Source organism: Pectinophora gossypiella, chromosome 20, assembly GCF_024362695.1.
Source record: "Pectinophora gossypiella chromosome 20, ilPecGoss1.1, whole genome shotgun sequence".
Taxonomy (NCBI): Eukaryota; Metazoa; Arthropoda; class Insecta; order Lepidoptera; family Gelechiidae; genus Pectinophora; species Pectinophora gossypiella.
The window spans coordinates 9,985,830-10,013,131 of record NC_065423.1 but is presented as its reverse complement, the minus strand read 5'-3'; the positions used below and the strand labels follow the sequence as shown (position 1 = coordinate 10,013,131).

The 27,302-nt window shown below is 39.9% G+C and overlaps 1 protein-coding gene across 1 annotated transcript in view; it reads left to right on the top strand.

The window, feature by feature from the left end:
- LOC126376338 (uncharacterized) overlaps positions 1-27,302 on the top strand; it is a 36,984-nt gene that overhangs the window by 7,001 nt on the left and 2,681 nt on the right. Inside the window, exons 3-10 of the mRNA XM_050023670.1 lie at positions 10,372-10,533; positions 11,760-11,922; positions 12,408-12,611; positions 15,117-15,351; positions 20,601-20,606; positions 25,238-25,291; positions 26,086-26,239; positions 27,004-27,173. Of these exons, the coding sequence (XP_049879627.1) occupies positions 10,372-10,533; positions 11,760-11,922; positions 12,408-12,611; positions 15,117-15,351; positions 20,601-20,606; positions 25,238-25,291; positions 26,086-26,239; positions 27,004-27,173 (1,148 nt within the window). The remainder of the gene's footprint in view (positions 1-10,371; positions 10,534-11,759; positions 11,923-12,407; positions 12,612-15,116; positions 15,352-20,600; positions 20,607-25,237; positions 25,292-26,085; positions 26,240-27,003; positions 27,174-27,302) is intronic.

Genomic DNA, 27,302 nt, shown 5'->3' with positions numbered 1-27,302 from the left:
GGTGCGGGGCGGTACCGTTCTATACGTAGTATTGTTCTTTATTCTATTACTGTGGGTTGCTGAAGGTTTTTATTGTTAGTAGCTGATATAAAGATAAGAAGTTGTTTACCTGTTATTTATTATCGATATTTACGCGACTCGTTTGACAACTTTAGAACAATACAATAATTATAATTTAGGCTATATTACCATATTTTTTATTACGACCTTAATGTTTATATGTTATGAGTCGTAATGATTCATTCGCTTAAAAGTACGTCTAGGGCCCTTGCCGAGGTTTTTCTGGCTATACATACATGTTGTGAGAAGCTGCAGTAGTTTTAAGCGGATAAGACGTTCGTTATTTAAAAAAATGACGATTCAAAGTGTATGTTACCTAGTGAATAAAGATATTTTTGAAATCAAATCAATTTATTTGCAAGAACACATAAAATACAAAAATAAATTAATTAAATAAATGAGTTTTGAATCTTTGCGACTCTATGCTGACTAAACCCAAGTATATAATTATTCAAATTAAAACACATCATACCTGGTTCTTACCGCGTAGACGGTTATGTTTGCCCTTAAAAAAATATGGATCTACCTGCTCCACTCCAATTTCATCAATCGTTCCGTGATCATGGCACTTGCAACAGTGTTGAAATATCGGGAGTCTCATATCCCTGATAATGACGCGGTAAGAACACGGTATTATGTTTATTTTTTTAGTTATTTATTTTTCGTTATATCCTTAATCTAAATACATGGTTTTAGTAATGTCGTTAAACCACAGAGGTTTGTCTCGGAACCCATAATTTAATTTAATGTTTTAATTATGATAATAATCGAGTTAATCCTTGTATAATTATCCACCCCAAAGATAAGCTAAATTATTTCTATTTTACTGGTAAGATAACGATAGACCGTAACGAGGATTATGATCTACATGCCGAATCGAGTTCACTCAGTGCGTCACTGAATAAATCATCTCGCTCAGCTGATGAATTGACGGGAAACATATTATAAGACACTCAATTAGGGTTGCCAGGCCCTAAAATACGAAGGCCGGACTCAACAATTAAAAAAATATTTATTATTATGGCCACCACTAGCACGTTTACCCTTTTACTAGGGCAAGCAAAAAAAAGGAGGTGGTAGGTGTCAGTCAAAGGTTAAATACCGTGAACAGCTGATTGCTACATACATACATAAACTCACGCCCGTAAACCCTAATAGGGTGGGCAGAGCCACAAGTAATCAAAGACAACTTGCAGCCACTGTTGATACGATGTCGTAAGCTGGATATGATAAACCTTATGGTGATAAGGGATCAGCCTATCGCCCATAACATTAGTCCATCATGTTAGAGGACACAATCCCTCTGTCGGTTTTTACGACATGCCCGGGAAGACAAGCAGCTGAACGTGTTCTAGCTGATTGCTACTCTTGTGCAAATTTGAATTTATTACATGAAGACCTGGAATTAAATTGATCATAACTAATTCAAATATGAACTTAGACGGCCAATACTCTCGCATGTGATTTGTAGATAGTGACAGAGTCGGCACACTTCGGGTTGATACCCTTGTTCCGTTACACCCTGTATAAGACCGGACATTCTGCCTTTAAAGCCAGACATGTTTTTTAATAGCAAAATATGCTGTTTTTAGAGCTGGGCTGATGAACAAAGTGTGTGTAGTCACACGTAGTTCGCTCTCTGCTCGCCTGTGCCCCCCCAGGTCCGGGCCCGCGTCGTCGTAGGTATCGCCACCCTGACAAAAGTTTCATCATCATCAATTTTTAAGAACCACGCTCTTGTCGGTGCAGCATTTTACATGCTACTTTTTTGGGAAAAATAGGGCAGTGGTTTCCCTCTTGCCTTCCGTCCCGCAGTACTCTGACGCAAGTGGGATGGCGCCCAGAGTAGTCTATTACAAAGGCATACTATCACTCCTGTCCTCCGCCTCTGAATAGTACTGACAGTTACTGCTGCCCTCTGTCAGGTTCCAGGTTACAGTCCCTGTGACAAAAGTTTGACACGCAAATATTTGTCCAGACACAACCGCAAAAAGCTAAAATGTCCGGCTGAAGCCAGACACCTGGCAACCCTGCATTGTACATTGTGGATCTTCAAACGCCGACTGCACTGAGATTTTAAGACGAATATGAACAAGCTAAGATTAAGATTATAATAGTACAATGGCCCCGATTCCTGCATAAACCTCCTAATTGTATTTTAAGTTATAGCTGTCATTTTCTTATCCGCCGAATACGAAAGGGACGGATGATTGACAGCTGTCAATTTTAAAACGAATGTGTGAAGAAAACGAAATGACGTAAATTAACTAACACGGGCGAAAACGTCAAAATAGGCATCTTCGACTCGCATCGACAAGTTAATTGTGTCGGGTTATATAGGCCAGTGTAAAATTTTAGGCGTAAGTTGAAATTTATACATAATATTGACGTCTGTTTCATTAATTTCAATCAATCAATCAATAATACTTTATTGCACAACAACATATATAAAGGACATAAACATACGAATAAAACATAAGCACAAATTTAATTTATTTTTTTAAATTTTATGCGTCTCTTTCGTTTTCGGCGGATAAGAAACTTAGAAACTGACAGGTATAACTTAAAATAAAATTAGGTAGATTCCCGGCTCGGTCTACGAACCACTAACATCGGCTTTGTGAATTTGATTTCATGTTTGGGTTACTTGGTGTCTAGGATTTGACCCCAGTTAATGGCAATAGGCTCGCCCCCTATTACACGGGGTTTAACATAGCTCGTAACGAGTGGGTGTTCGATTACATCCCTGTACCCCTTTAGGGATACAGGCGTGATGTTGTTATAAACTGCACATGACTACACATACCACATTATCACTCAATGTACTACATATACTAACCCACTCGACTTGCGCACAGTGTTCGGAAAACCCATTTAAAAAGTTAACCGATATAAAAGGTTAACAGATTCAATCGGTATCCTTTTATTACGGTAACACGTTAATCTGTTAACCTATTGAAACCTGTTAACACATATCAAGGGTTAACCTCGGTTTTATAGGTTTTATAGGTTATTACTAACGAAGAGTAAAATATTAAAACAAACTCAGCTGGAAAGAGAAAGATGGGTATAAACGGGAAACAAGCGTTTTTGAAGAATCGGCTATATTCGACAATTTTTTTTTTACATTCGAATGGAATCGTTAAAAATCGACTAAAATCGTCTGGATTTGAGTAAAATTTACAAAATTGATTGGAATCGATAAGGATGGCTAGATTCCACTTCACTCGACTGGATTCCAGGTTATTCACCTACCTTAATGACACATCGGAGTTGGCAAAGTGGAGTTGGTAATGCGGAGTATAGTATCCCTCAACGCAACTTTTTCTTCTGGGGGACTTCAACGCCTACCATCAAGAGTGTTTGTACCCGTTCCAGAAGACCGACCATGCTGACAAAGGCTGAGAAAGAGGTGCAGGCTTTTGCCTTGTCACTAAGTTTCTCACAGCTGGTAAATTGCGCTGCAAGGGTACCTGACGTTGCCAACCATACCGCCAACTGCTTGGACCTTCTGCCGACAACTGATCCGGACCGATATCAAGTATCAGTGACTTTCCTTTAGGAACTTCCGGCCATTGTTTGGTGAAATCTCTATCTGTCTATCCTCCATCTGATCTTAACCGCAGAGAATCCAGGCGAATATGACGATACAAGTTAGCAGACTGGGATGAGATGCGGCACTTCTTCGCGTCCTATCCTTGGAGTGAGGTATGCTTTTCTTCAGAAGACCCGACGAGCTGCGCAGACCCGCATACCGGCGGCGGTGTGGGCTGAAGAATATACCTGCAAAGCTCCTAACTCTGAAGAAAACTCCGAATAACGCGGCCAAGTCTTGCAAGAGGACAATACGCGGAGCTCGTTTCGACCATATAAGTAGGCCAAATCGGTGCGAAACTGGCTAAGTACCCAACTGGTATTTATCTAGCTAATTTCTGCCGTCTGTTGTTGCCGCCATTGCTGAAACCTGATGGATCGCTGACCTATACCGCGCACGAGAAGGCAAATTTATTTATCTCCTCACCTGCGACTCTCGTCTAGATGCTGAGAACAATATTCCACCTAGTGTACCTCCTTGTGATCTGGCAATGGCAATACTGGGCTGAAAAAAAATTGAATGCCATCGAAACTACAAGAAGAAGAAGAATGGCAGAGATCTGTATCCGGCAACATGAGGTCCTAAAAATGCTTCACATTCTAGACGTGAATGAGTTCCGTGGTCCAGATGGTATTCCAGCAATCGTACAGCAGGACTGTGCACTTGAGTCGTCTCCAGTACTGACACGGCTCTACCGGCTCTCTTTGGGTTCAGGAGTCCCGAACCCATGTAAGCTTGCCTATGTGCAGCCTGTGTCCAAAAAAGGTAGTCGTGCCGTGCCGACCCTGCTAACTACCGCCCCATCTCAGCGAACTTGAACAATTCCCTTCTAGCGTACCTTCACCAACGATCTATTTAGTGACCGCCAATTTGGTTTCCGCCGTAATAGGTCAACTGGCGATCTTCTTCTGTACGCTACACACTTGCGAGGCTCTTGCCGTGTCCTTTGATATCACAAAGGTTTTTGATAGGGTTTGGGAGAGTCTTATTGGAAATATAGCCATAGGCTTATTAGAAAGCTTCCGGCATTTGGGATCCCTTCTAGCCTGTGTAATTGGATATCTGACTTCCGGAGGAATAGACGGATTCGGGAAGTCGTCGATGGGTGCTCGTCTGATTTACATGGTATTAGTGTCGGAGTCCCTCAGGGATCTGTTCTCTCTCCCACTATCTTCCTGCTCCTGATCAATTATCTGCTGATTTATGTCCTATGGGTATGCAGACGATAGCACAGTGACGGAGAACAAGCACCAGGGATGTCAGCGTTATCAGAACTTGTTATCAGAATCTTATGAATCGTGTGAATTTGACCCTTAAGTCCGTCTCAGAACGGGGTGACAACAACTTGGTCGAATTCAACGCTTCCAAAACCCAGGCATGTCTGTTCACCGCGAAACGAATCTGGCTCCAATGTTCCGGAGTGTACCCATTAGTGATGTAACGAATATTAGCATTCGCGAATATTTTTTGCAGATATTCGTATACGCATTCGCGAATGTCTAAAAATTTACATTCGTTACACCATCACTAATATCCACGTCAATTACCAACTATCTCGAGCTCTATGGTATGGACCTAATTGCCAACCTAAACTTCGGCTGCTACACCGAGTCGATAACAAAATTGCAGCCAAAAATCAGACATCCTTTCTAAAGTCAGATGATACTTCCCCTCAGAGCAGTTGCTCGATCTGTACACAGCACAGGTTCGTTGTTGTATGGAGTACTGCTGTCACCTTTGGCGAGGCTTTGCCAGCTCTCGGTTGGCCGCTCTCGACTTGGTGGAGCGTTGAGCATTAAAGCCCGTAGACAATGAGTCGTTAGTGAAGACTCGACTCCAAAGTCTAAAACACAGACGAAGGGTAGCGGTTTTTTATAGGATACACTTCGGTGTGCGGTTCAGTGTGTGCAGGAACTTCATGAGTTAATTCCACCCACACTATTCCATCTTCAAACAACTAGTCGTCGGCAGACATTTCATGTTGTGGATATACCACCAATCCGCACTAAACGTTTTGCCTCTTCCTTTTTGATGCGAATAGCAAAGGACTGGAACTGTCGTCTGCATTTCCAACTCGTTATAATTTGGCATTCTTCAATGCTAGGGTGAATAGGCATTTACTAGGTAAGCGTGATTCACCCTAGACCACATCGTCCCATACCACCAGGTGAGACTGACGCGGTTTTCAAACGCGGTCAAACGTGAGCCTATATTATTAATAAAAAACTGTCGATTTTAGTCGTTTCCAGGCGATTTTGTGGAATCCAGTCTAGTGGAGTGGATTCAAGTCATTTGTGTCAGTTTAAGTCCATTTAAGCTGATTGTGACGATTGTAGGTGCTTGTCAAATCCAGTCCATTTTAATGGATTCTAGTCGAATCCAGTCGATTCCTCGACTAAAAAATAGACTCGATTCAAGTCTTTAAATTAATATACGCATCATACAAAACCGTAACGTACCATACGCCTAAACCATGCGATACGGACTTCATCCTATGGCTACATATTAAGATGCATCCCATTTCCATCTCAGATCAGAGTAATATTCAAGATCACTCAAACAAGTGAGTTAGAGAGCGTTATTATTCCATGACGACTACCTTCCGACTTCATACTAGTAACCACATCTTGCGTCATTTTAAAATGGAGTTCCTATAACCACCTGGTTACCATCAGATCTTGAATACTAACCAGAGCTACTAGAATGCTCGTCAAGGCAAATTATTTTAACATCGAGTTTCTAAGTTGACAATACAAATGACCACCTGGTCATCATCACACCCTGAGTATCAACCAGCAACAACCATCTAGAGTCAGAGTTCTCATCAAGACAAATCAAACAAACCCAAACTTGGAGGTCTTGCGTCATTTAAATTTCGAGTTCCTACCTTTTGGTTATCATCAAATCCTAAATACCAACCACCAATAAAGTTCTCATCAAGACAATTCAAACAAGCCCAAACTCGAAGGTTACGCGTTATTTTAATATCGATTTCCTAACTTATGACCACCTGGTCATCATCAGACGCTGAATACCAACCACCAAAGCCAAGTATAGCTAGAAGGCTCATCAAGACAAATCAAACAAGCCCAAACTCGGAGGTCTAGCGTTATTTTAATATCGAGCTCCTATCCTTATAACCACCTGGTTATCATCACACCCTGAGTGTCAACCACCAACAACCACGTAGGGTCAGAGTGTTCATCAAGACAAGTCAAACAAACTAAAACTCGGCGATCTTGCGTAATTTTTTTGTCGAGTATATATAATAATATAATATAACCTGGTCATCATCAGACCCTGGATCCTTCCGTCATGTCTACAAATCTTCTCGTAATTATCACCTATCAAACAAAAAAAAACGTAACCAAATCGGATCATGCGTTCTGCAACTACGTTACGACCTTTCCGCGTAGCGTCGCTGGTTAAAAAGTAAACGTCGAAATAGTAAAAAACAAAACGCGTGGAACGATTAAACGACGCCGACAAGTGCCTGCAGGTTGCTTGGCGCAGCGTTGCCAGCATTCGTTTCGCACGACGGAATGGCAACATGCAAAATAACCGTTTGTAAAGCGGTTAACCTATCATTCCTGTTAACCTTTAATTTCTGTTAACAGTGTTCGCATTAACCCCCTTGATAAAGAATACCGAAATGTTTCGGTATACGCCCGTACTGTTAACACATATTAATTTCGGTTAATAACCGAATTATTTCTGTTATTAACCCTAACCGGAGGAACACTGCTTGCGCACGCACGCACGCACGCACACACACACACAAATACGTACATAGTCTCTCTCTCTTTCTCACACACACATATATACACACACACGCATTTACACTCACAACTACTTACCTACTATACTCGTATTAATTAGTTTAGCACCTTTAAATAATAAAAAAGGGGAAAAAAAAACAATGTTATAGAAGAGCGAGGCCTCCTGGCACAGGCATACTTTTTTTGTTTTTTTTTAGTAATGGCTTCGCAACGCATTTAGCCAATCTATTTAGTTTTAAGATTTACTTACTCTGTTTATTTTATTTTTTATTTTTATATATGTTATGTAAAATTAGATGGTGTGTACTGGACCAGCGCCACTATTGACTTACATATTTTTAACCGTGTTTGGTAGAATCTTAAAAGATATTTCATCCCGATAAGCTGATAATGTTCGGAACATGAAGCGAGTCACGTACAACGGACCCAGGCGTGCCAATTCCGCTAAGGTCGTCTGGATTTGATCTTATTTCGCTTTTGTTATGGGATTAACTTGTCTAAAGAGTCATACATAAACAGCCTATATACGTCCCACTGCTGGGCACAATCCTCCCCTTAATCAACCAGAGGGAGTATGTAGCATACTCCACCACGCTGCTCCACTGCGGGTTGGTGGAGGTATTTTTACGGCTTAACGTGCCCTCCGAAGCACGGAATCATCTTACTTTTTCGGACAATCAGGTGATTCAAGCCTGAAAATTCCTTACCAAACAAAGGACCGTCTCACAAAGTGATTTCGACAATGTCCCCATCGGGAATCGAACCCGGACCTCCAGATCGTGAGCCTAACGAGTCATGTCAGGGGCCTTTGGCGGCTCAATAATAACCCTCACACCAGGGTTGATGAGGTTGGTAATTCACCTCACAACCCACACGATAGAAGAAGTTAATTAACAGGCATTTTTCAGGCGTCGCTCGATAGCCTATTATCACGCAATACGCTACAAGGACTTTGCCATTATCTTCAGTTGATGAACAACGTACAACACTCCACTTAGCTCTGACTATCATAAATTAACATGCAAATAACTTGCTCGCATTCCTCCGTGTAGTTTAAAAAACTTGTGCTCTGTGGTGTTCGTTCGTGAATAATTTTGGTTTGGATTCAGCGAAAGACTCGTACAAGATTGTAAATTTAAGGTTCTAGTTTCCCGTATATATATAAAAAAAAACAAAAAGAGTTAGTAAAGTAAGTGTGTGTAAAGTACCATGGAGAATGCTACACCGACAAGAGCGTGGCTCTTAAATTAGTGATGATGAGTGTCCTGTGTCTGTTATCTTTCGAATTTTAATGTTAGTCTTATCCAGGGTTGTAACGGAAGACAGCCTTTCGATATCGTCATAAGATATTAACTACTATTTTATTAGTAAATTGGTCACAGATCGGTTACGTATCCGCGGTTTCCTATCCGGGTTGTAGCTGAAAATCAGCGATTTGCTAAAATTGCGCAAAACGCTCATAGTATTTACTTGCGCTGAGTTATGACCGTTTTGCGCTGCTGCAGCACACATACATACCTGCCGGGTCTGCATGACAACCGCGAATTATATCGAGCACTTGGACCAATAAATGATACGAATGCTATCTACGTAGATGGACGTCAAACGGCTATTGGTCGAAGCGCTCAATATAATTGCGACGCGGTTGTCATGCAGACCCGGTTGGCGTGTGTTAAACATTTTGTATGTGGTGTGTATTGTTGATTTGTATTGTATGCATGTATGACTGTAGACCAAATAAATGATTTATCTATCTATCATTCTCCGAGTCACGTCATGGGCCTTTGGGGGCTGCATAATAACCCTGGCACAAGGGTTGCTGATGTTGGTAATCTACCCCACAACTCTATGAAAGAAGTTTGGGTGAAAGTACTTTTATCGTTATCTATGTCTTAATTTCTTGACCTAACCTAACCTTCCCTAAACTTGGCATTATAAGTGTGAAAATTGCTGACTATCCAAAGTCGAGAGCCAAGATCGTAAATTTAAACGCTTTTGAAATGTGATTGAGTGACTATAAACTGTAATTGGGACATTGTGCATGCAAACACTACATTAAGATTAGTGCACACACACTACATTAAGATTATGCCCGACGATATTACGATAAATGTGTGCTGTTGGTATACCTATTTAAATAAATAAACTTTTCCGAATACGGTCGTATACGAGTATGTTACCTAGCGCGGGAAAACGATATTTCAAAAATTTTATATTACGGGTTGAAAAGACCACATCAAAGCAATTTTCACCTAAAAAAGCAATAATGCTATTTGACTTTTGTTTGCATTGCGCACTTACTTTTATATGCGCAAATGTCAAATTGCAATATTGCTTTTTAGATGAATTGCTACGATGTGGCCTTTTTAACCCCCCTGTATGTATGCTTCATACCCCCACCAGACAGAGGGGTGGCCTGTGACCAGCAGTGCGACGTATATAAGCTATTTATGTAATGTATGTATATTACGAGGACATCTTGGATTTATACAAACACAAAAATTCGGTATCGCTACATTAAACTGTGTGTGCTTTCGATCAATCGTTCACTGTCTGCGCAGGAGCACATGTGGCGTCTAATCAGCTTGTTTGTTTAGACAACAATGTCTTTATAAAGCACTATATTATAGTAGCAACAAAGGCAGAGTGTTCGGGTCTAAATATAAGTAAGTTTACACTTGCCTCTGCGACGATAAACTACCGCACATTTGTCGTACATACATACAGGGTGTTAGTGACGCCGTAACGAAAACTGTGAGGGATGATGCAGGCCATGATTCTGAGTTGATATCAAGTGGAATTTTCCGTCGCAAAATTCATGTATTTTTTTGTTTGTGTGACCTTATGGAATTCGGGCAAGCTACAAATAAACTTATCAGTCCTTTTGCGATCTCGTTAAGTGTGTTAAGTTAAATACATCTATCATCTTTTCAACAGGATAACAATAAAACGCGGCGCGGCGTTGACACTCCTCGGGCTGGTATACTTCACGAGTCTGTTCGAGCTGCTCAACGTGCTGGCGCTGTTCACCGGCGCCGGCGCACGCTTCCGACACAAGTACCGCCTCAGCTGCGGGGATGTGCTCGATATTACTAACAAGTAAGTCAAACAACATAAGCTCCCGAAGTCACAACTGTATCCCAATTCCCAATCCCAATCAGAGGTACATCCATCGCAAGATGAACTCACCCACACCGCACCCCGAGCTTTCTGTTAGACCAAATTCAAATTCATTTATTCGTCAACATAGAGTTGTTACAATATAATATATGTCGCACCTTTCGGTATACGAATTTAAAACATAACAGATTATTAAATTACAAATAAAATTATTAAATAAATTACAATAGCATTCAATATAATAAAAATAGAAAATTAACAAATATATTGAAATGAAATGTCTTTTCAATATAAACGTTAGAAAATTATATGTCAAATAGGGAACATTATTGTAAAAAAATAAAATAAAAATACAAATGCTAATAACTTAAAAAACTTGCACAATGGTGTTCTTAAATCTAATTCCACTTCCCATCAAAAAATTCCCTAATATTATAAAATATATTATTAATCAGAAATGCTTGTAATTTAAATTTAAATGAATTCAGATCACTTATGGCACGTAAACGTTTTGGCAGATGATTGTATATACGTGGCGCCATAACAAAAACACTTTTGCTAAATAATGCTGTTCTAACACCAAAGTGGTGGTATTAAGTAGTAGGATGGGTTTTTATGCAGGATAGGCAAAACTAAAATTTGAAATAGTTATTACAGGGTTTGATTTTTGTTTTTATAGCACTTACCCGTGCTTAGGGAAACACACAAAGAGAAAATTTAAATAAAAAAAAAATCTGACTCGGACGGGATTTGAACCCGCAGCTCTTGTCTAGCCTGGACGAGTGGGTCAACTGGGGCGTCGTCGGCTTAATGATGATACCTGTATAGATCGAAACAATTCGAAGCATGGACAGGATGAGGTGGTGTAATGGTTAACACGCTCGTCCCGATTTACTACGTACTGGTTTAACAGTTTAAAACTCATCCCCAACATTATTTGAGCGTACGATAAACTCGGGCGGGTGCGGCGTGGTCCTTAACCTCTTAACGCCGAGATTTCCAGACACAATAGTTAAACAATGGGTTTTGGATTTTAAAAGAACATTCGGTCTTACGACTTTAAACCTGCAAACTGGCAAGTTGAGTTTCGGAGAGATTCTACAAACTACAAGTCCGACGAGTGTAAGTTGTAAGTTGGTGATCTTACACCGTGCGATGAACGAGGTTCAACGGATTACCATGCAGTATTTTTCGTCTCTTTCCAGGCTAGTGTCGGCAGTGCAAGCAGCCCTGTCTTGCCTCACAGGCGTGATCGTGTGCCTCTGGTCGTGCACGCGGGACTTCGTGCGCTCTTCGCACTTCATGTCCGAAGCATACGCCTGGTTCGGAGCCGCCTACTTCTTCTATGACATCTGGTCTATGTATATGGTGAGTTTGGAGAGACATGTCTCTGCTGCTGGACAACATTGATAAAAGACATCGCCTTTCAGTTGTTTATCATCCCGTGCATATCGTAAAAATAGAGTAAAGACGTGATGGATTCCCTGATGGATGGTTGGTTTTCCCTTCACGAGTTGGAAGGTCAGTCAGTCGCTTCCGTAAAAACCGAACCTGTCAAATCTTCAGGCTAGGTAAGCGGACCCTGTGAAAAATTGGATAAAACTATGTATATGTATGTAAGAATGAATAAATTAATAAACACTACATTGCACACACATTTACAGGACATTGAATAGTCAAGGTAGTCCTAGAAACCTGAAAGTATGTGTTTTTCGCTGATCTGAAATCTTTTCTTATAATGCATACACACCAGAGAATATTCTCTGATACACATTCTTTGCTTTGATTCCAGTCCAGCATAGAACCATCATCACCTGCCTATAATTTGTTAATACCTCGTATTTCGACCCCAGGTCCACGTCCAGATGACAAGTAACGTGGACAGTTTCAAGAGCAAGATTCAGCGGAAGCTGTCGAAGAACGGCGACGCGCTGCTGTCGTCGGGAGACAGTGCCGTGAAGAAGAGCAGGCCGTCGTTCCTGGCGTACTGCCGGCACGAGCCCGTCATACTGATGCACCATCTCTTCATAGGCGGCTTCGGGTTCCTTGTCATTGTTGTAAGTACTATTCAAAGCCCCTATCAAAAGGATCCCCCGACCTATCGTACATACATACGTACATAAACTCACGCCTATTGGGGTTAGCAGTGACTATAGAATTCCATTTGCTTCGATCCTGACACACTTCTCTTGCTTCCTCCACATTCATCAATCGCTTCATACACGCACGCCGGTTCAGAGTAGATCGTACTAAACCTTTTTTAAGGACATCTCCAGTTTGGTCAACGTAAGTCCTTCTACGTCTTCCTCTGTCAGCCCAACCATCAACTTTCGCTTTATATACCGCTTTCGCAATTCTATTATACTTCATCCGCCCGACCGACCTATCGCATCTAAAAATAACTGGATCCTTAAACTTCGGGTTAGTAGTCCTAGTTCCTAGAAGAAGCGATATCACTTCATTTAAGGTTTGTAAACAGGCGGAAAATTCACATAAAACTCAAAACTTAGCTTTACAACCCTAAAATCCAGCGAAAGCTGTCAATGAACGGCGCCGCTCTACTGTTGTCGTGATGAAGAGCACTCAGTAGTTCCTGTCATACTGATGCACGATCTCTTCATCGCCGGTTTTAGGTTCCTTGCCATCGTTGTACCTTCCAAACTTAAACCTATCAAAAGGATCCCCCAACGTATCCAAAAATATGTAAGAAAATTTTCTAAAAGAAAGCCCAGAAGATATCTCCGCCTTAAAAACTTCAGTTCCAGTATGTAAAAATCGGCACAGTCATATAAACCTCAAAACCTTGTATGTTTACTTGATACTTTTTGAAATCAGAGGATCGGTGTTAATCGGGTTGTCAAACATAACATGTGAGATCATATCTCTAGCCTCAATAATTCCTTAGATAAAACCTACCATCAACACAGTCTCATAAGATTATAATAATGTTTACGTGTGTCAAGATTTGCTTAGTCATTTCTTGTAGTTGTTACCTTACACCCACTTTTGGTATTCAAAAATAAATATTACGAATTACCACTGATTACCACCCCACCGCTTTAAGTCCATTCCAGCGTCATCGTCACTAATTTAAGACCCACGCTCTTGTTGGTGTAGCATTTTCCATGCTACTTTTTTAGGGAAAAATAGGGCAGTGGTTTCCCTCTTGCCTTCCGCCCCGCAGTACTCTGTCTGACCCGAGTGGGATGGCGCCCAAAGTAGTCTATTTCAAAGCCGTACTAGCACTCCTGTCCTCCACCTCTGTAGTACTAACCATTACTGCTGCCCTCTGTCAGGTTCCAGGTTACAGCATTCATTCAGCAGGCATTCCAGTATACGAGTACGATTTTACTTGCTAATAAATCTACCGGAACTTCTTTTCATCAATCTCATCAACCCTAGAACCCTTATCTGCCGGATAAGTGTCCCGAATAGACGTCCTATATAAATCACATATATTCTGGATCATCATCATCAGCCGCACGACGCCCACTGCTGGGCATAGCCCTCCCGCAAGGATCCCCACGACGATCGGTCCTGCGCTGCCCGCATCCAGCGGCTTCCCGCGACCTTCACCAGATCGTCGGATCCTATATTCTGGATAGACAAACATTATTTCTTTTGGAGACCTTGAATTTTAAAATAAGATAAATATACTTTATTGACCACGTGTCGGACGACGCTCAGTGGGTAGGCCCGCTACAAGGTGGATCGACGATCTGGTGGAAGTCGCGGGAAGCCGCTGGATGCAGGCAGCACAGGACCGATCGTCGTGGAGATCCTTGGGGGAGGCCTATGCCAGCAGTGGCGTCGTACGACTGATAATGATGATGATGATGACTTTATTGACACCGTCGGAAGTGGAGAAGAGGAGAGGAGCCCTACATCCAAAACTGGGTAGATGACGGGCCACTACCTACTACTACTTTATCGAGAACCCGTTGTGTACATAAAATACACAAAAAAGGACAACATACCATGGCCGACCTGGAAATCCTTGAATAGGCTTCGGGCACAGGTTGGCCGGAGTAAGGAAAACCTGTTCAGGTGGGGTTGACAGGTGATTTCAACTTAGAGTGTGAGTGCGGAACGGTTCCCCAGAAGATGGAACATCAGATAACATGCCCTTCTTGCGCTTCCACCTGCACACGAGAGGACTTGATGCAGGCTACTGACAACGCCATTGCCGTAGCCAAATACTGGGAGAAATCTATCTAAGTGAACGTCTTTTTTGGCATCGACACGAAAAGAAGAAGAAGGACAACAGATACAGAAAGGCATAACACGCGGCCTTGTTGCTCATAAAGCAATTTCTTCCAGGCTACATTTTTGAAAACATCATAGAAGGAAAGAGAGGAAGGGGAAGATCAAGAAGAGTTTGCATGGAACAGATTAAAGAAAAGGTTAACGTCGTGTCTTATAGGGAAGTCAAGGAATTGGCCTTTGATAGACTGCAATGGAAAATGCCACATCGACAAGAGCGTGTCTCTTAAATTGACAATGATGACCTTTTTGTACAGGAAAAAATAACTGGCTAAATATCTCGATTTTGATTATTCCAGTACCTCCGCGGCGGCCTCGGTGACTGCGTGTTCGGCTTTGTATACCTGATGGAGCTGTCTACCCCGTTCGTATCTCTGCGCGGCATCCTCTCGCGGCTGCGGCTGAAGGCTTCCAAGGCGTACCTGGTCAACGGGATTCTCATGCTGCTCACTTTCTTCCTCTGCCGCGTCGTCAGCCTGCCTTATGTCTGCCTCATGTACAGTCGGGTGCTGGGCTTGCCGTATTTTGAGGTTAGTTTGTTTGTTTGTATACTCTTTATAGCTGTAAAATACATATCAACGTGATATATGGTGACCCGTATCGCTGTCAAAGGTCGAGCCAACTGTGTTAGTGAAAACTGCACTAAATGCACTTGAGACAAATTAATAACAGATTGGTGCGGGTCCGGTACCGGAGTTCGTACTTGAGCTCCCCGTCTGAGAAGCAAGCCGGCACCACAGGACCACAGTGATTTTAAAATACAAAGGATACATTTATCTTTAGTATTGTATCCTAGTATTGTATTTACTTCTGTATCCCTCTGAAACTGTGCGGTCACTCTCAACACGAGCATGTCAAATTGTAAATCTAATCTATTCTAGTCTACAAGATCCCACTGCTGGGCAAAGGCCTTCCGACATTCGTTTGACACCTAACACATTACGCTCAATAGACCTTGAGACTGGACTTCTGACGTTCAGTCAATGACCCAACAACCAAATTGTAAATTACTAGAGAAATATATATTTGTTTCTGTTATCTTGTAGTTTTGGACCGTTATTGTGATATGTCGAGTTCGATGACCAGCCAGAATGCTTATCTCGTTTTTAGTTGTTCCTTCGCAGTCAAAGTGATATTGATTACAATAGGTTACTTAACAACTAAGTCAAATGAGATACTTTTTATGAAACGTCAAAACGAAAATTTTCTTTGGAGTTTGTATGGAAATGGTATACTGTGAAGTCATCAATAAAAGCAGTCAAACGTCGTACTCATTGTTACTTAATTCATAAATAAAATTCGAGTATAAGTCGAAAAGTAAAATGAGATTGATTTTTGATCATCTTAGACTGGCTTCTATTTCTAGATTAGCACTTTGTGATTTATCATAACAGTTCAACCCTAATAATGATATAATCATCTTTAGTCCACAAAAGTGTAGTGATGAGTTGAGCTCGCATCAAATCCAGGATTACATCTTTCCAGGCAATAAAGTCCCTGCCGACCGGCTGCAAGATATCCATCTGCATTTTGCTGCTACCTCAGCTATACTGGTTCTACCTGATGTCGTTCGGTGCCCTCAAAATGCTCAGCGGCAGCCGCAGCCGCGCGGCCGCCGGCGACGCGGACAGCGCCCGCGACAAGCGCAGCTGATGTCGACGCCGGCACACCTAGGGTGGTGAGCGGTACTTGCACCGCGTCCTGTAAGCCAATCTTTTATTTTATCGCGGATGCGGTATTTATCGCCAAAATGTCGCCAAGTTCTGGAGTGCTTTGTGCATTGCTGTGGATAAATTTCAGGAAGTTTTGTTTTTGTTCCAGAAGTTATTGAAACTTCCCAGAAACTCTTGGACTTTTCCAGAATTTCTTTGAAATTTGCCAATGGTTCTTGAATATTTCGAAAGTTTCTGGGGAATTATAGAACAATTCAAAATTCGTCGTGTTTTATGCTCCGTAGCCTTCTAATTTGGTTCTTGTGTAGTCTGGATATATTACCAACTTTTAAGTTTCGTTATGAATGCGGCTTTACAGGATGTGGTGTCTGTATGCTTCTTTAGACTTTGAGCGACTAGGTTGAACGCTTGAAGATGACGAAGGAACGCTGAAGCTTGAGTAAAACTTGAGTCAACACTTTAAAAGATGGAGACTATAAGGTTCCTTCATTTTGTCGCATTCCGAATCCGGTAGTTTGGAGATGGATTGACAATGTGCTTCTTCCAAAGCAAAAGTTTCCGTCAAGCATGCATTTTAAGCACAGATTTTTTGCGTTTGAGTGTTGAGTCCAGTTTTTACTGCAGTCATGAGCATAATATATTTTAGAACCCTGTCACATTAACATAATTTGATATTCAATGAGAATTACAGTCCAATTTGTCAGAAAAGTAAATGTGACACGGTACTAAAGTACATATTTAATGCTCGTGACAGTGCAAGCTTCTTAGTTAATCGTGACTTGTTGTTTAGTGATATGTTTTGGGCGAGAATTGTTTTTCATTCCATAAATTCTCATGTGATATTGTTGTGTAGCAAAATATAACATGAGAATTGAAAGAAGTTATTATTGTTCTAATGTTTTAATTTGCTTTTTTTGTGTCTTAGCGTAAATATCATAATTAGGTATATCTTTTGACATGTAATACTTTCTCGCTCTTTACGGTGAACAAAACAACAATTGAACGTCAGCGTTACTTTAGGTGTAGCTTGAAAATTTTAGTCATGTTTAAAGGTCTATCCACACACAAACGCTTCGGCCATATCGGAGCGTTTCGGCTTTCGGTAGGTACAAAAATGACGGGTATCATAAAATATTTGTAATTCAATGAAGTGCGGGTAGAACTTTAATATTATAGGGTTTAAGTTACCAGTCATTGGTAGTTAGGTGCAGAACAATTTGAAATTTTAATGTCGCTAGAAATGTTTAAGAGTTGTGGGGGAAGTAGGACTCCGCCTTTGAATTGCATTCGCTGGTTGCATTTACTCATCTCCCTATCATTATCCCGTTTTCCACAGGCTCCGCTTTACCTAACCTGAAGATTTGACAGGTCTGGTTTTTTATAAAAGCGATTGCCTGTCTGACCTTTTAACTCGCGAAGAGAAAATCGCAATTACAGGTTAGGTCACGTACCTACGGTACACGTTTCGTGAGTATGTGGATTTCCTCGCGATGTTTTGCATTTACTATTAAAAATAAATCCTTTACTTCCATGTCAATGTACTCGACGAGGGTATGATTAAATCTACTACCGAGTGGTTGAGTATTTTACTACAGCTTAGTGGATATTCTTGAGCTGGTATTTCGGTATTACCACAGATAATGGTGCTGATTCCTGTAGACACCATGTAATTTTATTTTAAGTTATACCTGTCAATTTCTTATCCAAAAAGGAAAGGGACCAGTAATCTACAGGTAGGTAGGTGGGTCTAGAGTCTTTTTGTAATTATTTCTTTTTATTTTAGTGCAATAAAGTGTATTTGTATTGTATTGTATAAAATTTACGAAACACACGTCAATTTTAGGCAGAAATTTAAAAAACCTTTCCCAAATTTTATATTGGCCAATAACCCGACAGAATTAAGCTGACAGTACACGCTATACGGATTGGATATGAGCAAGATGCCTATTCTATTCACCCGGGTTATTCTTTCATTTTAAAATTAACAGTTGTTAATCATCCGTTCCTTTTCTTTTCGGCGAATAAGAAAATGACAGGTATAACTTAAAATAAATTTAGGAGGTGTCTGCAGAAATCGGGGCCAATAAACGAGAAGAATAGCAAGAATTTGACACCCAAGAATTAATTGACATTTAAATGCAATTTGGCTTGGCAATCCATTTAGTTTTTCGTGGTAAGGCCATCTTTATTTAAATAGTTGTCTTCCGATTTTTTATTTAAATATTTGTACGTGTCATTGTGACATTATACGATGACCTGAGACATCCCTTTGTAAAACATTAAGTCATAATCATTTATTGCAAGTCACAGTAAAGGGACAACAATGATTCCAACGTAACAAAGCGGTTTTAGAGCATAAATATTTTGATTAGATTATGTAATTTTATAATGTTCAAGCAATGATAGTCATTCGTGTTTAGCGCACATAAAAGATCGTTTCAGACAGTGACAAATATATGTTATATTTCTTTTTTTTTAATATTTTTATTTTTAAATTTTTTTCGGCACATTGACCCGTCGTTTCTTAACGATGCACCCATGCATTATAAGAAATTGAAGTTGAGATTTCTTTCAACTTTCATGGCAACTATAACTTTTATATTTTTCTGTATTTTTTTTTGGGTTTTTTATTTAAACCTTTAGGTTTACCAGTCTAAACATACTTTACCATATAATCCGAATTATAAATAATCCTGTCTGAAATGATCCTAATTTTCGGCCGGCACATTTCTGACAGCACAAGTTGAAGTCAGACAAGCACTAAGTGCCGAGCCGAGTAAGTGTGTAGCGTCCTTAATGTCGAATGGATGTGTTCAATGGTGATACCACAGATGATAAAACACATTAGCCAAAAAGTTCATCTTTTAATCTTATTAGCGACATCTGTTAGATTTTTTGGTGACTACGTTACATTTTCAAATATTTTTGACACTGACACCTTAAGCGAACTAATTGGTTCATAAAATATGCGCTAGATGGCGCTTGTTCGCGACGCGACTTGAAGTTGTTAAACATTTATAACGCAGATATTTCTACAGCGGTATAAAGTCATTGGACACATACATATTGGCGTAAAATTAAATGTTTTGTATGGTGCTTATGTCTTGCAACAAACTTATGATAATCACGAACCTAGGTCTAGACGCCCAGGTCTAAAAAGGCCACAATATTGCAATACACCTAAAAAATATTGCAATAAGCCATTTGCGCATATAAAAGTAAGTGCGCAATGTCAGAATACGTCAAATAGCAATATTGCTTTTTTAGGTAAATTGATTCAATGTGGCCTTTTTAACCCCCCTGTAGTTGTAAATATATAGTGAAACGATGCCTAGGTTACTGGCTGCTGTGTATTTACTATGATGATTATTATTAGATACCTATTATTAATAAAAAAATGAGTCATATTTTGGCACATTGATCTTTCGGGAAGAGTTAAGATTACTGTTTCTTAACCATCGATAGTTTGATAAACGATAGTTGACGTTGAGAATCATCATACTTTCGATAGGGTTATCAGTAGTATCTATAATATCGAATCCAATGTAAGAAAAAAATAAAAAGTAAGACAACCAAAAAGATTTGTGTCAAAATAGGTCGCATCGTCAGCATATTTAACTATTTATTAGAGATTATACACTTTTGATACTTTCAAACGTCGGACTTATGATCAAAATTACAGGTGAAAGGGAAGATGTATTATGATTTGACCATTATCATGTCTAGAGATTATTAAGCGATAAATATTCTACATTAAATAACCCTCCTTTTCGTATGTAGTGTCCAAATAAAATACAATAGCAAAGAGAGAGTCGTATTTGTCGCTTACGTAAATTAAAAATTATTAATGAATATTTTTAAAGACAATTTAAAATTGTACCTTAACGTTTATAATATAAAATACGACTTCTGATTGCTGAGCTTACTACAGAGACTACAGAAGTAGGATTTTGGTCTTCCTCGAGATTATTACATTCAAACGAATACATATGTCGTCCACAAATTGTTTGTATATGATGTTGTAAGAAAAGGTATTTCCAATTTGCCAATTTTGACGATTCCAAAATCGTTTTTCTGATTGTCATAGAACACTTAAAAAGTGCTCTAAAGCTGGGTGTCCATTTCTCTATGAAATATCTAAAGCGGAATCGACGTGTGTGTACCGTGTGCTTTATAATGATTCCTATGTCGTCGCCCTAAAGTGAAAACCCCGTAAGCGCCTTTTTGAAAACCAGATTCAGATGTGATTTTTGTAAAAAAAAACCTCGCAACCCAATAGACTAGTTTCAACCCAGGTCAAAACTTGTGGTGTCAATTTTTACAGAGATTGAAACTAATTGATAGAAATCGAGGTTTTGTTGAAGACAACCACATCAGAATGTGATTTTGTCCAATGGCTACGTTATCTTGAAGCCGCCCAATTTCACACGAATTTTGCTTTGTTTACAAAATAAAAAGTAATCCGTTCAAAGAATGGTCACATTTTTATACGAAAGAAGTCTAACCAAAATGCCTTTCTATGCATTTAATTTATGTTACATTTCTGTGTGGCATTTTATTTTCATGTAAAGCCTGACCACAGACATAAGACCTACGTCATTTTCCGACTAAAATAATAATGACCTTTTTCAATGAAATGGTTCTTATGTTTCTGGTCAAGTTTTAAATAAGGTGACGTATGTTTTTATCTTTTAAGGGTGTGGTAGGCAGTGTTTTTTGTTGAAGTTATTTGTATTCAACGGTGCTGATTCCTGTACAAACTATCTAATTTTATTTTAAGTTATACCTGTTATTTTCTTGTCCGCTGAAAAAGAAAGGTACAGGTAATCGACAGGCAAAAACTTTTATGGAACACACATCAATTTTTTGGCAAAAATTAAAAAAAAAAACCCTTCCAAAATTTTATATTGCCAATAACCCGATAGAATTAAGTTGACAGAACACGTCAAACGGATTTCATATAAGCGAGATGTCTATTTTATTCACCCGGATTATTCATTTTAAACTTAACAGTTGTCAAACATCCGTCCCTATCCCTTTGGGCGGGTAAGAAAATGACAGGTATAACTTAAAATAAAATTAGGACATAACTGCAGGAATCGGGGCCATTAACATTCTAAATAAGGTTGTGTGTTGAATATCATGTAGCTATTTTTTTACCAAGGCAGGGGTAGAGAGACGCCCATATCTTGGCATATGGAGACAGAAACTTTGTCTTCCTTGACACAAAACAAGAAATATTTTCTATGTGGCAATGATTAGCCGTAGGTGTTATATTTTTGTTTATTTTTCTATTTAGAACAAAATTTTATTCTTACGAGTATACGCGCACGTTGCAGAAATGTAAATTATTTTAACTTGTTCGAAGGCTAAATTGGACTAAATATTTTTTTCTCTTCCGTAATATGTTCTTCCCAAAACGACTTCTTTTTTTACTGAAGTAGAAGAAAAAAAAATCGTAGTCAGTGATTTTAGATTTTAGACAGTTGTTTTTTTTTTTTGCAAAATATTTTTGCCATATTCGTTTGTGTGTTTTTTGCCTGGCCTAGTTGCTGCCTAATTGCAATATGGTCTAAGAGTTTACCAGGCCGGCCTATAAAACCTACAAAAAAAGAAAAATTAATGAACATAGTGACAAAAAAAGCCATTGTCAGTTCACTGACTACAATTATTTTCTTCTATATTATTTTCCAATTTACCAAAAATGTATGTTTTGTTAAGTCAGATTTCCTACTAGCAAGTAATTTACTATTAAATATTTATCTAATAACTGTAAACTATAGGATTTCTAGAATAAAAAAGAGCTTATAATTTTCCACTTAGACTAGAAACCAGCACAAAATTTTAGAAAATATAAAATAAAAAAATACGTTGTTATGATATTGAAACTGTGGCCTAAAATGCCTAAACTTTTATTTATATTTTCTATAGAAGACAGATTCTCGTGATAAAATCTCTTTTGGAAAGGATTCTTTTATGTTGTTTATTTTTTCAGTGTTTCAAATACTTTCGGTGATTATACAATATGGAACTAGTGTTACCAGTGTTAAAATTAAATTATTACTAAGTAGTGTTCCGGGCCAATAAATATGTTATGCTAAGCGCTCGATGATGTTGTAAAGTCCGAATCATGCTCCCAAATTCATATTTATAACTTTTATATCATATTGTGTAGATAAAAGTACCTACCTAGATAGAAAACTGTAAAACTACCCTATTTTTTATGTCAGAAACTCTTCTCCGTGCAAAGCGTGGATACTTTTATACTTAAAAATCATAACATAAGCTTACGATTATATTTTTGTGGTAGTCAGAAGTACATCCATCGCTAACTAAGTACCAACACCTCGCCGAGCTTTCTGTTAGGCCAACGTGATAGGTGGCGAGCCGTATTGCCGTCTATAATGGTCGAGCCAACTGGGTTAGTGCAAACTGCACTTAAATTAATAACTCATTGGTGTCGGAGTCTATACTTAAAATAAATATGAAAAAAATATATATTTAACCACTAATACTTTCGGTTACAATCTCACCGAGTGCGTAGTACCGGCCTAGTAGTCATTACAATCGAATAGATGTGATATGTTATTTGTCATAGACTCGACTTGCAGTCGGTTGTCAAAGACTGCATATATTGTTGCACTGAGTGTTTTATAAATGTATAGAATATTTTTAATGTGTTTTATTTTACCCTGACGTTTGATCAGTCTCCTGTTTACATACATAGCATATAGAATAATACGTTCTTATGTCAGTCATCATTATACTTTGTGTCTCTGAGCACGATAAATATTCATCACATCATCTTCACTAATTTAAGAGCCACGCTCTTGTCGGTGTAGCATTCTCCATGCTACTTTTTAGGGACAAATAGGGCAGTGGTTTCCCTCTTGCCTTCCGCCCCGCAGTACCCAGTCTGACGTGAGTGTGATTGCGCCCAGAATAGTCTATTTCAATGCCGTACTAGGACTCCTGTCCTTCGCCTCTGAATAGTACTGACAGTTGCCGCTGCTTATTTAAGTACTAGCAGAATAAAGAAGAATACTACGTTTAGAACAGCCACTCCGCCCCGCACTAATTGGCTATTTTCCACCATAGTCAAATGAGAAACGAAAGTGTTCTTTTTTTGTGATGGCACTAGGGCTAGTGCCAATGTCAAAAAAGTGTCCTTTTGATTTTGTATGGAAACACCGTCCTAGTGACGTCATCAATAAAATCAGCCAACCATCTTTAATACGTCATTGTGATTTATTTGTATTAATTAAAATAGCCAAAAAAGGCACGTTTCGTGTATATTTCAATCACTCTTATCTCAGTCATACGTGGATTAACATCATAATCCAAAACATATTATGTTATCCTTTTGTTAACACGGAAAGTGATATTCTGAATAATTACGATTAGATCTTTTTTTCAAAGTAGTATCTTCACTTGTTTTTCTTTTATTTGTTTACTTTTATGTATAGATGATGTTTAGTGATACGTCATGCGACGTCATCGAAATGTTCAAGAGTAGGTATTGAAAGAAAAGTTTGTATGTATGGTCGTTTGTACATTTTAAGAGATTTTGGTGCCTATTCGGGCAGAGACAAACTTAATTTGAAAAGAGATGAAGCTAATTTTAGTCCTGGCAAATACCCATCAACATCCGAGTCGAGTCATTCTCTGATTCGGATATCTCTCTCATCTTAACTCAATCCCATGTGTAATCCAACCACTTAAAAAGTCAACCTTTTATTCGTCAACGCAACCCTTGTTTAACGACTAACAACCAACCACCAGGACCGACTGGTTTACCTCGTGCTCTCCGAAGGACTGAGGAGAATATGATAAACGACGCCTAAATATAATGTTGTTAATTCTAGCTGACACCCCCCACTTAATTTTATTTATTATTTATTTATTAAAGTTATACCTGTCATCTGTTGGATAAGAAAACGACAGGATTGACAGGTAAAACTTAAAATAAAATTAGGATGTAGAAACAGCAGGAATGTTTAAATAAAAAAACACAAATCAAGCGTGCTAGGAATTAGCTAACTAATTAGTCAACTTTATCAGTATTAAGGGATTATCGTGGATTATTTTGATTGCGCTGCTAATCCAGATTGCTATACTGATTTTGATAGGATTTCGGCTGGTCAGTGCACTAACGATGGCGAGGGTGGCAACATTTATCCTTCTCACTATAGCTTTCAGCCAGGTAAGAAAAAAATATAATGGTTCGAATTACTCATGGTATATGAAGACCTTAAGAAGGTATTCTAAAAAGTGACAGCTAGCATTTCAAGGTTAGCCCAGCTGACGTCATCCGTTGACACACTGCGTTGCCATTTCGTTAAAAAATAAATTACCCATGTCCATTTTTTTTTAATTTACTTTGCAAGGAAATTTTGTACGTTTGGTAAAAGATTAACGGTATAGATTTACGACATTACAAGCCTGTAATCTCCTAACAGCCGATCACCTGATTGTCCGAAAGTAACGACGATCCGTGCTTCGGAAAGCACGTTAAGCCGTTGGTCCCGGTGACTACTTACTGATGTAAGTGCGTAGTCGTTACATGAGTCATATCAGGGGCCTTTGGCGGCTCAATTATAACCCTGACACCAGGGTTCATAACCCACACGATAGAAGAAGACCTAATAATAATATATCCGTTTAATTTTCTTTTCTAATTGATGAATTGATTTTATTAGGTTCTACAAATAAATACTAATTTTAGTAATTTATTCGACAGGTGATAGCTGAAACCGTCAAAGTCGATTTTATTGAAAATGTAATCGAACAAACGATTAAAGGTAAGTTATAACCAAGTAAACTCACAAATACTTATAAGAAATGTTATCACATTAGGCATCTAGTGTCCTTTGTAGAGGATGTTGCGAGTACGGATTTTAGATATTTCGCTCGACTGGTTCCTCCTTGAGGCGTGATATAGGTACTTATTTAACATTACATAACAGCCCTCCTCAACGATATACACTGTTTTATAATAAGAATAGGCTGTAACTAGTCAAATCAGTTACTTTTTACTAAACGTCAAACCACGAAATTACTATGGAATTTGTTTGGAAAAGTACACTGTGGACTTATTATTACGCTTTTCTGTTTCAAATTCATAAATAAGTTAAATAGAGAACATACGTAACATAAATAGCCTATATACGTCCCACTGCTCGGCACAGGCCTCCCCTCAAACAAGCGGAGGGGGTATGGAGCATACTCCACCACGCTGCTTCAATGCGGGTTGGTGGAGGTGTTTTTACGGCTAATAGCCGGGACCAACAGCTTAACGTGCCCTCCAAAGCACGGAATCATCTTACTTTTTCGGACAATCAGGTGATTCAAGTCCTTACCAAACAAAGGACAGTCTCACAAAGTGATTTCGACAATGTCCCCATCGGGAATCGAACCCGGACCTCCAGATCGTGAGCCTAACGCTCTAACCACTAGACCACGGAGGCTGTTAAATAGAGAAAAGAAAATGTTTTCGTTAGTTTTAGATGTGTCTTTATTTAGTAATCAGAATTTCATAATTTATCTGGAACCTAGTACACGATCCAATTTCCAGCTTCGTCAGCGGGACCACCAGTCTCCCGCATAGTGTCAGGCTGGGAGGCTTCGCCCGGGCAGCACCCGTGGCAAGTGGGACTCCGCATGGTGGACCATACCGGTGGCGTCACCGGCTGCGGCGGCTCCATCGTGCACCGCGAGTGGGTGCTCACAGCCGCGCACTGTACCGCCTCGTGAGTATACAGCTAAGCACCTGAAGTAAACTGTGAACATAACACCAAGCTCCCCCGAAGGGGTAGGCAAAGGTCTATAGTACACACCTGTGATACCTGAAACGGCTGGATTACTCCCGAGCCAGCCTAATTCCTCAAGGAAGTCTAACAGTCCTTTGACATTGCTGACCAACTCAGGGACCCCGTCAGGCCGAGGTGCCTGGCCTGGTGTTGGCGACTCCTCCACACTCCAGTAGAACATGAGCCGCTGTCTCCTCCGCCTCCAGGCTCTGCACAGGGGGCTGTCTGTGACACCCAGTGTGAACAGATGTTTGTTGAAGGTACCGTGTGTTGAAGGCACTGTCTTAGTTGAGACCTCTTTAAATTCAGAAGTCTCTTGGAGAGACGGCTATTGACGTTGGGTAGTGCCATCTTCCACGGCCTCTGTGGTCCAGTGGTTAAGCATTGGACTCACAATCCGGAGGCCCCGTGTTCGAATCCCGGTGGGGACATATCACAACAACCACTTTGTGATCCCTAGTTTGGTTAGGACATTACAGGCTGATCACCTGATTGTCAGAAATTAAGATGATCCGTGCTTCGGAAGGCACGTTAAGCCGTTGGTCCCGGTTACTATGTACTGATGTAAGTGAGTAGTCGTTACACGAGCCATGTGACACCTTTGGCGGCTCAATAGTAACCCTGACACCAGGGTTGATGAGGTTGGTACTCCACCTCACAACCCACACGATAGAAGAAGACTTACTCGTCTTTATCCCCATCAGACGTGTAACAATGGTGATCCGTGCCGGAGTGACGCACATGACGACTCCGCAGTACATCGGCGAGTCGACGGAGTACTACAACTACCCGACGTTCGACAGCAGCCGCCCCGACGTCGTACAATCTGACGACGTCGCTATGGTCAAGCTTAGGGTTCCTGTTGTTTATACCGGTAGGTAACGACCCGATTACTGCCGTAGAGGCAGCTAATCAGCTCGCGACACCAAACACTTCAGGACCCTGATACCGACCCCGCCAGCGTGGTCGACGATTTCCCCCAATCAGCGCCTATCGCTATCGA